The sequence below is a fragment of the Sparus aurata genome, chromosome 10 (genome assembly GCF_900880675.1).
Source record: "Sparus aurata chromosome 10, fSpaAur1.1, whole genome shotgun sequence".
Lineage (NCBI taxonomy): Eukaryota > Metazoa > Chordata > Actinopteri > Spariformes > Sparidae > Sparus > Sparus aurata.
In genome coordinates this window covers 21,517,688-21,534,238 of record NC_044196.1, presented here as the reverse complement: position 1 = coordinate 21,534,238, position 16,551 = coordinate 21,517,688, and the positions used below count along the sequence as shown (strand labels likewise).

The 16,551-nt window shown below is 42.4% G+C and overlaps 1 protein-coding gene across 1 annotated transcript; it reads left to right on the top strand.

Moving 5' to 3' along the window:
- The first annotated feature begins 6,698 nt into the window (after window positions 1-6,698).
- On the top strand, window positions 6,699-15,412 carry vgf (VGF nerve growth factor inducible). The gene is made up of 2 exons (XM_030431836.1): window positions 6,699-6,986; window positions 10,236-15,412. The coding sequence occupies exon 2, from the start codon at window positions 10,286-10,288 to the stop codon at window positions 12,491-12,493; it is 2,208 nt and encodes a 735-aa protein (XP_030287696.1). The 5' UTR covers window positions 6,699-6,986; window positions 10,236-10,285; the 3' UTR covers window positions 12,494-15,412.
- The last annotated feature ends 1,139 nt before the right edge of the window (window positions 15,413-16,551 follow it).

Sequence of the window (16,551 nt, the reverse complement as noted above, 5' to 3'; positions counted from 1 at the left end):
TCCTGCATATGTGGCAAAAAGTAGTTCAACGCCTTTTGTGGCTCCGGATGAAGCTGTATGGAATCTGATAAATTGCCACAAGTGATGTCACTTAGTGGCTAAGTTGCATTGTGAGTAATGGGGGCGACAGGTTTTTGAGAAACCAGTACACTGGTCTAGTATTCCACTTGTTGTGCTCATCATGGACAGCCTAAAATTGCTACACAGGATGCTGTATGTTGACTTCATCTCAGCATTCAATACAATCTCACCCATGAAGCCGACTGGAAAACTCCGGTACCACACTCCGCAACTGGATACCGGACTCCAGAGAGTACGAATTTGCAGTCACACCTGTATGGTAGTGCTCAAACCACAGCCCCCGCCAGGACTGTGTGCTCAGCCTCCTCCCATTCACACTGTACACATTGTTCACCCATGACTGCACCTCCAGACATCAGGACAACTCTACTGTGAAGTATGCAGACAACACGATCATCATCAGCCGTATGACAAACAACGATGAGAGTTCATATAGAGAGGAGATCAACAATCTTGCCAAAGACATACCCCTGTCTACATCACTGGAGCTGAGGTGAAGCATGTGGACAGCGTAAGGTTCCCTGGAATAACCATCTCTGAGAACCACCTAAAAAAAGCACAGAAAAGATGAATGATAGAAAAACATCCTGCATGGAAACATCACAAACTGGCATGGTTCACACACAGCACAGAACAGGAAAGCTGATTGAAATTGTCTGTTCACCTTGCTGCCATTTGGCAAATGATACAGAAATATCCCTGCACACCACCAGACAACAGAGCAGCTCCATTCCCTTCATGAGAGACTCCTAAATTGATTATCAACACTCCATTTTATAAGATAGATGGAGCACAAAGACTCAAACTTATAAGCATAGCACAAAAATAAAGGAAATGTGTGTTTGGTAGATTATTTCTTTATTGTACCAATGCTTCTTGGCAATAAACCTTATATCGTTGGAAAGCCTGTTTATTTCCCTTTTAAATATTTATTTTTTTCAACCCTTGAGTCTTAAAAAAAATCACAATACATTTACTTTGTAACTTTTCAAAAGCATGCCACCTGCATTACCCAGAACGCAACATCACCGAAGGCAATTTATCAGATTGCGTGCAGCTTCCTGTCTGGGCTTTTTGGTATCCGGGCACCCCCTATAGCTGTGGAACTCCTTGCCTGAGGATCCGAGTCAGGCAAACTCAGTGTCTTCTTTTAAATCTCCTCTTAAAGCTTTTATCGCGTTGCTTTCGTTAATTGATGCTGTTATGATTATCTCTATTTATAAATGTTATCCTGTGCATATTCAAACTTTTGGGATTTAGTGCATTACCGTTGTTTTTATTGTAAAGGACTTTGTAACTTTGTTTTCGAAAGGTGCTATATGAATAAAGATTATAATTATTATCATTATTATTATTGTAGTATATCATACCTTGACAGTGGAAGGTATTGTCATTCTCAGTGCTTTTCATAAAAATCTTTCATCTAAAAATAGGAGCAGATGAGATGGTATCTCAGGGAAAATGCAAGTTTTTTAAATTTCACACAGCAGAAAAAGATGTTTGCTTTTAGCAATCTCACATTCTTACTTAAATATTTTTCTCTGTGTCTGTTGCTTATAATGGTTTTGTTACATCTTCCAATTCATTGTAATCCTATGGTGGAAAAAAATCCTCCTTGTAGTGCCTCAAAGAGTTCTGGACAAATACCACCCTTTCATTTCAAATAGGCAATTAATTTGTATGCTCATCGCATTCCCTTAATCACAACCTTTGTAATCTATGAAAGACGGCAATGTGTTTGTTGGAAAGTAGTGGATGATAGCAGATGTGGCTGAGTGGGCCAAGATTCAAAGTTAAGATATTATGCTTCAAGCTTTCAAGCTATGTGACTAGCTGGGTTAATGGGTCCCTTTTCAAACTCACCAAACGTATTCTATGCTGTGCTCTCCGTTGTGCTAGTGATACATTTGCATCTATCTGTGTGCACATGATGGCTACCCAGGTCCTCAGAAAGGTTTACATTTAGAGGGTTATTAGAGCAAATTTCTATGGCTCTTCCCACCAAGGGCCCACTGTCAACATGTACTGTACATATACTACGCATGTTACTGAAGGATACCACTAGATGGCACAAGTTATCCTGTCTTAAAACTTTCCTGAAATTGTGGTTCCTGCTGGTGATGGGTTTACTGACCCCCTGGCATTATCAGATCCCCATACTGACCCTATACTACCGATGCGCCAAACAAACTCAGGATACACTAAGCAGCCATCGTGTGTAGGGATTGTTTAAAACAAGTATGTCTCTCGCTCTAGGCGTCAAAGCAAAGACAGTTGGGGTTTGGGCCAGCTGCCTGTCAAGAAACAAAGGTCCAGAACATGAAGAGAGAGATAACACGGCACAGAAAGAAGGGTCAAGGCAATCAGACAATCAAGGTGAGACAGTTAGGATGGTGGTCAAGCAGTATTAAAAGCTAGAACTAGAACGAGAGTCCAAGATCGCAGACGGAAATTGTTGAGAGTCAAAACATGTCAGGGTAGCATTAGGGTTAGGGTACATGTCGGCAAGATCTAATTATGGCTATCACCTGTGGGGGCAGAACATTCCTGTAATCCACTGATATGTTGAAACTTAACATTTCCTCAGGTTAACTTTTTTTTTCTTTAATGTCGTGACATTACTGTGTGTATGTTCTGGTTAGGTTTAGGTACACAGGAAAAGATCAGGTTTTGCCTTGAAATTCCGGTTTTGGTCACCAGCAACATGGCTGATGTCCCGACTTCTCATCAAAAAAAAAATCTTGTCGCCACAAACACAGCTGGCATTTGTCCCCAAGTCTTCTTTTAAAGATATCCAGGGTCGTGATCTCACTATTTTGCTGCATTTTTTTTTTATTTATTTTTTTAAATAAAAGGTGTAAAGGACTGGAAATATTCTCAGCCGTTCGTCTTGTTTGTCCACATTTCCTCAACTCTTTACGTATCAGCAAAGACCAGGTACCTGTCAGCCAAGTTTCTCACACATTTCTGTCAGAAATGAATGGACTCCATGTGACTTTCGGATCATGTACGGATAGAAAACCTCTACGCAAATATCAGACTGTTACAAGGACGTGTTCTTTAAAAAGTTTCTCCATCCTCAAACGACTTTTGAGCAATAACATCTCCTGGAGAAAGCCAGGAGGAAGATGTTGAGGTCACTGGCAGGAACAGGCTGCAGGACATTGAGCCTGAAACTGACTTGGGAAGAGGCAAACAGCACTTCTCTGTTGAACTCTTAGCGTATTGCATTTGTCTCATATTATCTCAGGGGATTGCAAGTGTCAACAAGTTTCAGATCAGTTCTTATTCCCATGCCCAGCACCCATGTTGTGAAGATAGCAAATGTACCTGCACCCACCTGTATGCTCTGGGGCTTGTTGGTCTTAAAATGTGGTATGGTCTGGTGCACTGATGGAGGATTGCTATCTTGAGGCAGCAGAAAGCGGCAGCACCATAGACCAACAAAAAGCTGGTCTAACGTCAAAGGTGCAGTCTGTTTCCTGATATTTAAAGGACACATTGTCCAGATATTAAGATGCTCCGACACAGGTGGGTTCACCTCACATATACGACCTGATTTTATGTTTGAGAGGCTGCTTTCTGTTATTTTAACCATTTGCATGCAACCATTAACGTCACTGTAACAAATGTTGTGGCACATTTAATCAGCAAAACTATAAGCTGTAGTTATAAACTCTCAAAAGGAAACAGAATTAAACGTCCAGCTCAGGACAGCTGCTTCACACCAAACTATTTTACTATATGAATCCGGAAAGTGTGTGGCCTTTTCGATGTGTAGGAGAACACGGAACATTAATTACCATATAACTTACCTATTCATGAATGACTTCTCTCACCACTGCAACTGTTTTTAACGACTGGTTTTACTGACTGTTTTTGAGCTGAGTTTATTGACCTTTTACTGCTTGATGTGCTTATATAGAATCCGTCTCTCACCTGAACATATGGATTGTATGATTTTATCAAAGCCTGTAGAATCATTACACTTTAGTGCCAAGCACGACACATTCCTTGTCAAAAGAAAGACATGACGGTTGTGTGTTACATAACCTGCTAAAATTTTAGAAGCACAGCGTGCTTAGAGTGCAGAGAAAAAACATTTTTAGAACTAAAAAAAAATGGATCTCGAGAAAAAGAAAATCTGTCCTTCCCCTCAGGGTTCCGTAATGTTGTGGCTTCTGTTTACCACCACAAAAAAAAGACCTCTGATTTTTTTTTAGAAGAGTTTCCAGCTCCTCTCTGTTGTAGGGAGGATGTAAACACTGTTTTGAAATGGACAGACAATTGACCGAAAGGTAAACTATGATTTTGCCTGCAATGAAAATGCCAATTTAAGGCCAGAAAAGTCCCAAGTCTGGTGAGCCATTTTAACTTTGAATAACTTCTCTATGTTGAAGCATGGCAAAGCAAGAAGGCCCCAAAGAGTGGAGGGTTTGAGCTCATTTAACCATGATTTCCAGTTATTTCTTATGGCTAAATTGTTGGCTTGTGTTGTAAATGCTGCAGGACTAGTTCCACAGCGAGAGGAACATACGGACGAAGAATAAAAATAAGTATGGCGTATCACTGTGCTTTGCATGTAGGCAGAAATACATGACTCTGGCGCAACCAAGTAGCTGAATGGTTGCAGAACATGACGAATTGCGGATGGATTTTGAACAGGGAGCTGTGCTCTTCACAGCTTAGACGCGAGATATCTCAAAGCCTGTACACATCACCCTTATAACATCTTTTTCTTAATTGCCTCTTGGTGATGTGGTGTGGCTGTTCCCTCCGGATATCAACCAGTGTGGTACTCTTTGATTCAACCTTCCATCCTGGCCTGCTTGTTTGAGCACCTTAATTTCCCTGTGATCTACTTTTCTGTCCTCCACCGGTTCTCTATCCACACCCTCCTTTAAGAAAAAGCATGGCGTCCTGACACTAAAGCTGCATCTAATGAGTGGGTAGACACCCGGCACTCACGCCAACATGCAGCAGTGCAGCAATTACTGAACATTAGGTGACTCACTGCACTTGATTCCCTATTCAGAGTAAAGGTCTTGACCAGCAGGTGGTGCTGCACTCTACTCTCCTTCAGCCCCTCTTCGAATATTCAAGCGTTTATTTATCTTTGCTGCACTCTGTATGTAAGAATTCATACATCCATTAGGTGCTTCTGATTAGATTTCTGTTAATCACATTTAATGAAAGCATTATTAGTTAGCAGTCTGAAACAAAATGTGGGCAGTTACAGTAAAATGTGTGTGGCTGTGTATGGACCTTCAGTCGGGTGATAACAGATGGTTGTTTATGCTGGGAGATGGAAAGCCGCATCTTTGTTCAAAGACGGCCTCTGGTAGCAGATGTGAACGTCCTCTTTGATCTGTCTCTGGCCAGTCTATACACTGACGGTGGCATTTTCTACAGCCGTGTGCAACCAGTGTTGACTTCAGAGAGAGCAGAAAAGTTGCCTCTCTCACAGCTCCGGCAATACAGTCACCCACATTGCACCCACTGCAATTAAACTGTATCTCATTGTTGTGTGACGCATTAAAGATGTGTAACAGGTGGCTCACTTCTGTTAACCTAATCAATTATATCTGTCACACTACATGTTGCACATGTTACTGTAATTGGGTGGATACATGATGAGCCTTAGTGGCCAAATTTGAATGGAGGCAATGAATTACTCTAGGATTATTTATGTGTCTTCGTTTATTCCTCCAAAACATCATTTATCTCATTCAGATCAATCAGTCTCTTCAGCTTGTAAACGTACCTTTGCCAAGGAGGTTATGTTTTTCACCCATGTGGGTTTTTCTTTGTTTCTTGGTTGATTTGTCAGCAGGACTACACAGGAACCACTGACCAGATTTACACAATACTTGGATGGGGGATGGGTCTCGGACCTGGAATAAACTTAACTGACTCTTGGGTCTTATCCGGATACAGATATGGAACCAACCAGGATCATTTTCTGTCTTTGTTCAACTTTGCAAGATAGGGCATTTTCAACATTTTTGTTTATCAAAATATCATTTCAATAGGTTTTATTTTATTTTGTATCAAGCTTGACTGAATAGATCGGGGACTGTTGGGACTTGGTTGGACGTGTGTGCTCAACTCGGTGCCATTCTAGTAATCACTGCGAATGTGCTTCCCGTCATATTATCATGTGATATGCTGGGGCTCTCAGATTTACCATCATGTCCATCCAAGCCAGCATCCCATAATCCTTGCAAACCCTGCTCATCTGCTCATCAGCTGGCATGCGAGCTGTGTCACTTCTCGACAGAAGTGAGTCCACGATGAAGCCCGCTTTCTTTACATCCTGATACACGCACCTGTACTCCTCACGGGCCCCAGAAAAAGCTGGGTGCGGCCCTGAGAAAAAGGGCATGTTAAATTGTGAATGCATTCACCAGCTTCTGTTCATTCAGCAGCTCCAGCACTGCAGCTAATTGGTCTGATCAGAGGGTAGGAGGAGGAGGAGGGGGTGGGGGTGGGGGTGGGGGGGGGGGGGGGGGGGGGGGGGGATCCGAGGGCGGGGGTTGCAGAGAAATCTTATGAATGAATCCCAGTCTGGTGACGTCAATGGGGACCGCTTGACGCATAAATCACGTGGGCCGGGAGGGGCGGAGGTATAAGACAGCCTCAGCCGCCCCAAAAACAGACGAGCCAAGGAGCGGAATCCCGGGAGAGGATCAGTAACAAATAACAAACAACAACAACAACATCCATGACGACACCTATCATCTGACAGACACAACTCACACGCAGACAGCGGACCAGCAGCAGCAGCAGCAGCAGCAGCGCGGGCGGCGGGCTCCGTGCGTGTCAGCAGGACTTCTATCGCTCCCAGCGTGACGTGACGAGGAGGGGAGACTGGAATCCCCCCCGCTGCTCCCACTGAGCCGCAAGTAAGTGTCAACTTATCTGACATTAGACTCACTTTACCTTCTCCTCTGGAAAAAGAACATCTATTAAGATTAATATTAGTTTACTGAGAAATGTTTTTTTTCCTCCAGATCTGCAGACTTTAATTGCGAGTCAAAGCTGGGGTTTTTTGGAGCAGCCAATAGAATTTAAAAAAAAAACAGTGGATGCTGATTTGTGGTGTCTTAGGTTTGAGGCAGGGTTTGATAGTTGGATCAGAAAAAGTTCCCTTAAAAATATCCTTTAGACGTGTGAACATATAACATGTTTAATGATCTTTTACATTCGAGACGTATGAGCGTTTTTTGTTGCTTTTTTTTTTTCCAATGAGGCTGCGTTATGTTGGGGTAGAATGCGGACCCCCAGTTCAAGCAGATGTATTTTCTTTGTTTATGGTGTAAACAAAGGTGGCCTTTATTGTCCTCCTCTTCTTCTTCTTCCTCCTCCTCCTCCTCCTCCTCCTCCCCACCATCATCATCATCATCATCATCATCAACATCAGCATCATCACAATTATCGTCATTTCCAGTCACCATCACAATGATTCGCTTTCCCAGATTGGAAGGGGGGGAAAAAATGAAGTAGGAATGAAGCCTTGATGTGCATTAAGGTGCGGTCCCGTCCACAGTAAAAAAGAAAAGAAAAAAAGAAAGAAAGAATGCTCTGACACCACAGTGACAATGACAGTCCTTTGTCGTGTCTGAACTGTCTTGCACAACACTGACGTTCATGCTGTTGGAGGTTGTTTTTTTTTTTTGTTATGTGTAGGCTGCGGAGAGGTTACTCATGTTGACAGAAGTCTGGAGGTGGCTTTATATGCTGAACGATTTTATTATCTTAATTTTTATTATTGATTCTTGTGTCTCAGAAAACGGATTATTAATCCGCTTTTGCTTGGTATAAAACCGTAGATTTTTTTTTTTTTTTTTTTACCTATTCGGGCCAGAGGAACCAACCTCCTCTGCTGGATGAGAATAAGACAGATTAGAAGCAGGCCGTTTTATTTATTTTTTTTATTTTTTATTTTTTATTTTTTTTTGCTTAAATGGAGAGTCAGATCAGTCGTATTAGGACCTTTGCTTGTCTTAATCATCCGCTGCGTGTTTTGCGCACATCACGCATCACACATTCCCCCCCCACCACCACCAACCCCCCCGCAATCCAGCGGCTCTGCCTCCCACTGCAGAATAATGCCCGACTCAACCATTTGGTCTGTTTTCTGGCTCAACACGTTTTTGTTTTGTTTTTTTCCTTTAACAAATGAACTTATACACTTCAGAGATGGCCAAACACATGTGAAACACATCTGCAAATGATCTCTAGGATTCATAAAGACCATTTTAGTGTGTTTAATCAAGTGAGATGTGGCAGATTTGTTTGGGTGGAACAAGGTTATGGCGTTTAAGTGGAGAGAATTGCTGCAGATCTTTGCTTGCAGCGCTGTCGTGAGCGCGTTATTATGGCGATCTCCAATAGCCTATATTAAACTGGAGACAGATACCTCCTTAAAAAGAAGAAATGCAACATCCTATATGACATGTTATATCTGCCTGTTTTGATGTTTCAGACCAACCAGTAAATGTCAGTATGTACTTGTTGCGCCTCAGAACGCGTTGTTGAATATTTCAGCACCAAGGACAGCAGCAGCGGGTTGCCTCCCCGCCCCCCGCCCGGGCCAGCTGCATCACAAGCTTTCCTTTGGGTGCTCAGCTCCAAAAAGACCAATACGCCCGTTGCTATGTTGGAGTGCTGCTGACTCCTGCTCCCGGAAAGAGAGCCAAGCCATTTTAATTTTCATCCCTACCCGCACACTCTACCTGCAGCTGATTAGATAAAGCAAGGTTTTCATTTGATCAAGATGTGGTGGTGCCTTCCAGCTCCTTTTCCTTGACTGAACACACATGACCAAGCTTGATTAGGGTGTGGGCACAAGCACGTGTGTGAAGTTCATGTTTGAGTTCTGGCTTTTTGGTCAGACTTCTGAGATCTGAGTCGCATTTAGGGCATTTAGTCCAAAGCGACTTACTACTTAGTAATTCACACATTACTATGATCATACACTGAAGGCGGTGACTGCCATGCAACGTGTCGACCAGCACACCAGGAGCAGTCTATAGGGTTCTGTATCTTGCCCAAGGACACTTTGACATGCAGACCAGGGGAATCGAACCAGTGACCTTCCGTTAACAAGAGACTCTTCTACTCCCTGAGCCACAGCTGCTATTTACAGATCCCACTGAGGATTGTTCTGTTGAATAGACGGTTAAAAAAACAACATTCAAGACCATAATCAGCTGTTTGTTCACATTTTGACTGTATTTCGCCAAAATTGAAAAAAAAAAAAAATTAGCTCTCTTAGTCAGGCTCAAAGTGATAGGCTCTCATTTGCACATTAAAGACAACGAAAAGTCTCTTCATAGCAAATCCTGAGTATTGTAGAGAAACACAGAATATTCTGTTCTCCTTGCAAAGCTTTTGTCCTACCTGTAGTCTTGTCTCTCTTTAGTCTCTTTTGTGTTGATCATGTCGTTGTATTTTATAGTTTTCAGATGGTCTTTTCACAATATCCATTACCTGCCCCGTGCCAGACCTACACATTCTCACTCTGACTATATAGCTTCCATTTTCCACTGCCATTTAATTATTTATTTTCTAATTATGACAATTCAATTGAAAGTCAGGTGAAGTCTCGTAGTCCGCGAAACATTTCTGGAGCTTCGCAAGAAAAACAGCGTTGATGAATAGCAATAATAAACAGAAAATGGCTCCATACAGCTCATCTGGCATAATTCTATGCAATCCGATCCCAAATTGACTTCAAAAGGCGTTTTACCCTTTTTTTTTTTAAGTCAAAATCTTTATTGTTGCTGCAAAGCTAAAGTCATTAGTGTGCACCCATCGGAAGTGGGTGCATGAGCTCAATTTTCCATTGATATATGAGTAACATCTTTTCAGTAAGACTTGGGATCTAACTCTTCTTTTCTTGGACGAGCTCTATGCTACTTCAGTTTTTTAATGTGAAGCTTCGAAAATGTTTTGTGGACAAACAACATTTCTCTAGACTTTCCCCTGATTGGTGGACTGACTGGTTACGAGATAATGACTTTATTTTGTATTTTTGGGTGAATCGTTTCTTTAACTGAATTTTAGCATCTACTATTTCTATGACACTGTGCAGCTATTTTTTTTTTTAACTAAAGATGTTTGACTGTGTTTTTTCCGATCTCTTCCAGGTATTTCTGATCTCTTTCGCTGCTCACAGCAGGACCTATTCTGAGTGGCCATGATTGGGCGCCATGATGCCTCAAGTGCCCTTACCCTCCTGGTCCTCCTGACTGGGGCTTCCTTCCTCCAACTATCCACCTCCGACGTGATCAATACCCCCGGAGATGTAAATTACCCACACAGAGAAGCTCTCCCTGGGCTGTCAGTGTCAGGGGATGAGCAAAGACAGGATAAGGAGAGACGATCATTACAAAAAGAAGAGGCAGGGGTTGAAGAAGAGCTCTTTAAAGATGTGGATCCCAAAACACTAGCAGCAGTTTTGCTGGAGGCACTGAATCGCTCACAAGTAGAGAGAAGAGGGGAGGGAGAGGAGCGTGATGGCATGGAAGAAGATATGAAGGCTGAGACAGGAGAGGTAGAAGGGGCAAACAGAGAAGTGCGAACGATGGAGGGAGCAGACCGAGACAGAGACGCACGCCACGAGTTAGAACTGCTGATGGCTGCACAGGGGAGGAAGCGGGAGAAAGAGGAGGAAGAAGAGCGCAGGAACGCTCAGGAGGAAGAGGAGAAGATAACAGAGAAGGTGACCAGTCATACCACAAGCCAGACAATCCAGGTCCACATGGAGCAGCAGCCTGCTGGTCCAGATGGAAGAGGGGACAATGGGCAGGTCACTGCACCCCAGCAGGGAACAAACAGCCCTGAGCAAGGCAGCAACGAGGAGGAGGAGCAGCTCAGCCCTGAGGAGCTAAAGAGCCTCGAGACCATGATGAAGGAGTTTCCTCGCTTGAACACCGCCACTAAGAGGGAGAGAGATTCTGAGCAAAACCAGAGAGAGAGCAGAGGTTACAGCAGCTACAATGACGTCATACCAGTCAACAAAGGAAGCGACCTAGCCCTGTCTAAGAAGAAACTGAAATGGCAAGAGGAGACGCAGAAAGCCCTGAGCTTCCCAACATTCAGAGGGAATTTTATGGATGACTTTGAAGACAGTAATTATGCTCCCAGTAATGCAGCGGAGTCCCAGCTTCCAACAGAGCAGGAGGTGATGGAAGATGATGAGCCGGAGGGGGAGGAGGAGGAGGATGAGGAGGTGTTGAGTCCTGAGGAGGAGGAGGCGAGGGCAAAAGCGGAGCAGGAGGAGATGAGGAGGCAGGCGGCCGAGGCGCAGAGAGCCAAGATGGAGGAGGAGAAATTGGCTGACATTGCCTCAGACATGCTACTGCGTTACATGGTCAAACAGAATAACGGCAACAAGAAGTACAGCTCAACTCTTTCCAATGCCGCGGAGGACAAGAGGTCCGACGAGGAACAGGAAGTCACCGAGGAGGACGATATCGATCCCCAGACCATTGACAAGCTGATTGAGATCTCGAGCAAGCTCCACCTCCCTGCCAACGACGTGGTGGATATCATCAGTGATGTGGAGAAGAAGAAGAAGAAGGACGTTCCGCCTGAGATGACGTCTCGCTGGCGACAACCTCTAACTCCATTGTCTTCTTCGTTCTCATCTTCAAATGGTTTCCTTCCGTCGCAGATTTCAACCAATCAGAATGGCTTCCCTGTCGCTAAGCAACCCCCTCCATCTGTCAATCTCCTCAAATCGTGGTTCCAGGAGAAATCCCCAACAAAATCACAGAATCCCTGGGGCAAACTTGCAAAGCCTCTGCCAGCCAATCAGAATCTTTGGTCCAGACCTCAGAAACCTCTGTCTATGAGACAGGAACTTTTGCTCAAATCACCCAAGTCTGTTTGGAATGGCTACAATTCATACCCCTACGCATACCCATCTTACTACCAGAGGAGGCCCTATCCAGACTATCGCCCCATCTATTATCCTCTTTACCCCAGACCCAAAGCTCGTCATTACATCCCCAAACCTGCTCACAACTTTAACAACTTCCTTGGAAATTTTGTGGATGACGTCGAGCCTTTCCCTTCCAAAAGCCGCTACCGCAGCTGGGTGCAGCCTCGGCTGAGAAAGCCTCCTGCCAGCCTCCAGCAGAAGCCTTACTACACTAGTAACCCCCTCCCTCTGTACCCGTGGACATATCGTCAAGTACCCATCCCCAAACCACTTTCTCCTCCCCGAATGCCTCTGATCCCTGCTCAACAGAGGCAGGTTTATTACTCAGCGCCGGTACCTCCAGTGACTAAGAATGAAGATTATTATGCGGATGGAAAGCAGCCAGGCAGTAGTAACCGTGACGATCTGGAGAAATACATACAGCAGATACTCAGGAAGAGGCCGCAAATATTGGACTGAAATGTGGTAGAGAGGAGAGTGAGAGTAGAGGAAAAGGAAAATAGGAGAGATGAGCAGAACAGAGTGTATTTTTTATGGTTTTGTTTTTGTTGGTGTTTGGTTTTATTTTACATTATTATGTCACAAGTTTCTTTCTCCTGTTTGATTGGTTTCGATTTGGACAAAGACATTGCAGTGGACCTTTTTCTCATAGGTAGTCTGGATCGAATGGAACTGTGGAGGAAAGATACACATCTGCACTCCTCTGTGGAAGAACGGGAAGCCAAGATTTGTATCATGCTAGAACTTTTTATTCAAAATCTCGACACGACAGCTTTCTCCATTTGGACATTTTACAATGCCAACAAAGGAGGATGCCCGAATGTGTTGCATATTTAAAAACAAACTTTTTTAGATGCAGAGAGTGAGAGTTGGGTAAACCATAGGCAGTGATGGATGCCGGAAAAGTGTTTGATGGCCGATGGACTTTCACTATCTAAGACTAGAAGAACATTTGTTTAATTATTTATTTTTTACATGGGGACAATGTTGCGTTGAAACAGGAAAGGGACAAATAAAAAACTCACAAAAAGTTGGAGTCTCACTATTATCTAAAATATCACTGGAGCTTTCAAATTTCCCCTTCAAGATCAAGATCAAACCTAATTTGGGAATAGCCTCATGCCAAAGCCATTCTTTATACTTTTTACTATACATTTTTATTTTTTTTTTGTATAATATATTTTTTGTGCTGTTGTGATAAAAATGCAGCACACTTTTTGGTTATATACTCACACGTACCCAGATTTACATTGAAATATAATGCACCAAAAGGCATATTTCATAACAGAGCTGTTGAAGCCATACTAACACCACTATAATGGATGACTCACCCTTTTGCATAACTTCAATTACCTTGTTGCTATGGTGCCAAACCCTGGCCAAACTCATTATTGCATTCTTTAAGAGTTGATGCCTTCAGAGGCTGAAGCGCTGGTGGAGGCACACTGTTCTTTTACTGAACACATGGAGTTTAAAGGACAAGGCTGGTGTTAGTCTACATTTAACTTATTATCAACTAAGTCCCATGAAAAGACCAAACCAAATGGGTTAGGGTTGTCTCTCATTACCCTCTGACTTCCCTACCCTGTCTGAAGAAAATAGTGTTTGTCCAACATTATACCACATCACAAGGCTTCCTAGAGGTTTTTTTTTTTGGCAGAATCATTCTCATATAACCAACCAAACTTTCCATGCGCATGGATGTGAGGTCAAATACACAAATTATTGTAAAATAACATACACTCAAAGCAAGGGCTGAATCACAGAGCTCGCTGCTGCTATGTCCTGCAAAACGAAGTTTTTAGTGAGACCCTTGCTCTAAGACAGTTACGGTGTTGCATTCAATTGTGTTTGAATGAAAAAAGAGAGCTTAAGAGAAAAGTTAAACCCTTGATATTTTCACATCCCTATTTGTCTTTTTACAATGGTCCATGCATTGCAGACTTTTTTCAGTAGAGGGTTCATTCTTCTAGGAAGTACTTGGGGCAGCAGGACGGTGTATGTGGGACCGAGTCAACGTTTATGGTAATGAAGGAACATGTCACCCAGGGTAACAGCGTGCCACACTGATATGTTGTCATAGTTTTTGGACAGCATTCGAGCTCTATGGCACAGAGGAAGAATATACAGTTTGAGTACATGCACAATATTTGTGAGTATAACACATACATTTTTGGTTTTGCTCCACACATGGGGTATGTATATTTGTGGTACTGAAGATCACCAACACTATATTTATAATACAGAAAATCGCAAATGCTATCCTTAGAAAATACCTTCCATGGTTTTGTTATTGCACTCCAAAGTGCCCTCAATCCCAAAGCTCAACAAAGATGTTAATGATGTTAAACATGTTCAATATGTGTTTCGTTTCTTTCGTTATCAACATAGAGTCTATTTGGGAAACTTTTCCCCAACCAGCAGGAATTGGCTGCCATGCCATTTTTTTCTTTCCTTTTTACCATTTAATATTGTCAATTAGATGAAGGCTGTAATCTCTCTTCCAAATGATTCTCTGGAACAGAGTCTAGTGGAAATGGGAACCGTTTGCTCATATTTAGTAAGCTCAATTCACATTTATAGGGTTAGGGTTAGGGTTACAATGATAAAGGCATTTTCACTGATTGGATTGGGTACCAGTGCCATAAAAAATGACTGAAAATTAGTTTTATAACTGAAAAGAAAGATTGTAGTGCTGAGTTTCCCTTTCCTTAAATGGCTACTGATAATCAGTTATCAATAAACACTTATTTTTTCCCCTTTTCCTCTTTTTCAAATATGTCATTGCGAAAAATAGCAGATGTTGCTCTCTGGTCTGTCTGTATTGTTGACCTTTGTTGCCATCTGTTGCTAAAGGATGAACAAATCTCAGCATCTTTGTTGCCAAGCCCGACAATCTTGATTGATAAAATAAATAAATGTCAACATGAGGACAAAACTGACAGTAAACTGAATGGATACTTTTTGTAATTTATTTATTTATTTATCTATTTTTTATGAGACTAAAATGGAAGGTGCACATTAAAAAAAGAATGGGAGAAAGAGACTGAGATATGATTCGACAGACCAGAGGTGAGGGTACACTGTCTGCACGTTTATGTATACTTGCATCAGAAATTGCTACTTTGAAGACATACAAGCATCAATTTAAAAAGTATAAAAAAATTTTAAGATGACCGAAACAATGACGTTGGTGTACCTTAAAAATCATTGTTTGAGTCATGTATGCGGCGATTGTTGTCTATGGTCTTTCTAGATGTACCTTGTTGTAACCATCGTTAATAAACATGCGTTTGCTGGATGTAAATATGCGCATGTCAATGACTACTTTTGCTACACATAATGAAACAAATAAAGTCGAATATTTTATTACAAAAATGCTTCATTGTGGACAGAGAGACTTTTTATGAGTGTGAGAGAGGACAGCAAAGTTCTTGGGTAGCTTCTTTCTAGCGACTTTTAAGGTTGAGAAAAGTAAGGAAGTCTTGAAATAACAAAAAAAAAGAAAAATTCTGACAAAGAGAGGAATCTTCCATTAAAAAATTAATACAGATAATGTATAATCAAAGATGGTGCAGAGTTTTTCTCTCGCTCACCGATTGGACTGCATCTCAGCATGATTATGCTTGTCATCCAGACAGATACATCATATCAGCGAATGTGTTGATGATATCGTAATTATAAAGAAAAGAAAATCATTCCTCAACCACAAGGCCTGGATGAATGGATAGGTAAGGGCTTGATCAGGAGATAAGGTATCATACAACACAGCCAGAGCAAAACTAAAAGCTGGTCTTAAGAAAGCAAAGAGGAAACATCAGCAGAGACTGAAGAGGGACCCCAACACCAACAGCACTAAAAATATGTAGCAGACAATTCGAACGTCCCAAAAAGGATGCCATACCCACTTACATCCACTCAGTCTTCACACACCTTCGGAATAAGAACAGTTTTATCAGAATGTTGGTCTTTATTTCGGGTTAGCATTCAATACAATCTCACCCTGTAAACATTACACTCTGCATTTGGACTTCCTCACAAACAGACCCCTGACAGTTAGGGTACATTCAGATGAAATCCGGTGGTGCAGTGGTGTGGGGGTGTCACTCGGTGGTCCATGGTTGTGACATGTTGGGAACCTTCACTGATCAGTTTGCTTGTTATGCTAACATCATGGTGGTTAAAATCTAGGTTGCGGGGCAGATTATCACTGAGTTCTTTAAACTGGGGCACAAAATCAGATTGATCAAAAGTGAAACACTGTGCTACAGAGAAATGTCAATTGTGTTCCCTCTATAGCATTTATCCTGCTCTGTTTATGATCTGCTGTCATGCCTCTGCCTCAATAGGTGAAGGATGCCAGTCCAGCAGCAATGTGTTTCAGACTGATATACAAAGCCAAACTAAGTGAATATATGACACACTATGATATAATCTACTGTGGTGTCATTCAGTCATTCATGCTACGAGCCTGATCATCAGCTGCGGCCAGCAATACCACAACCAAAACAGACTAC

What these genes read in the sequence shown, in the direction of transcription:
- vgf (XM_030431836.1), top strand. Translation starts at nt 10,286, where the DNA reads ATGATTGGGCGCCATGATGCCTCAAGTGCCCTTACCCTCCTGGTCCTC.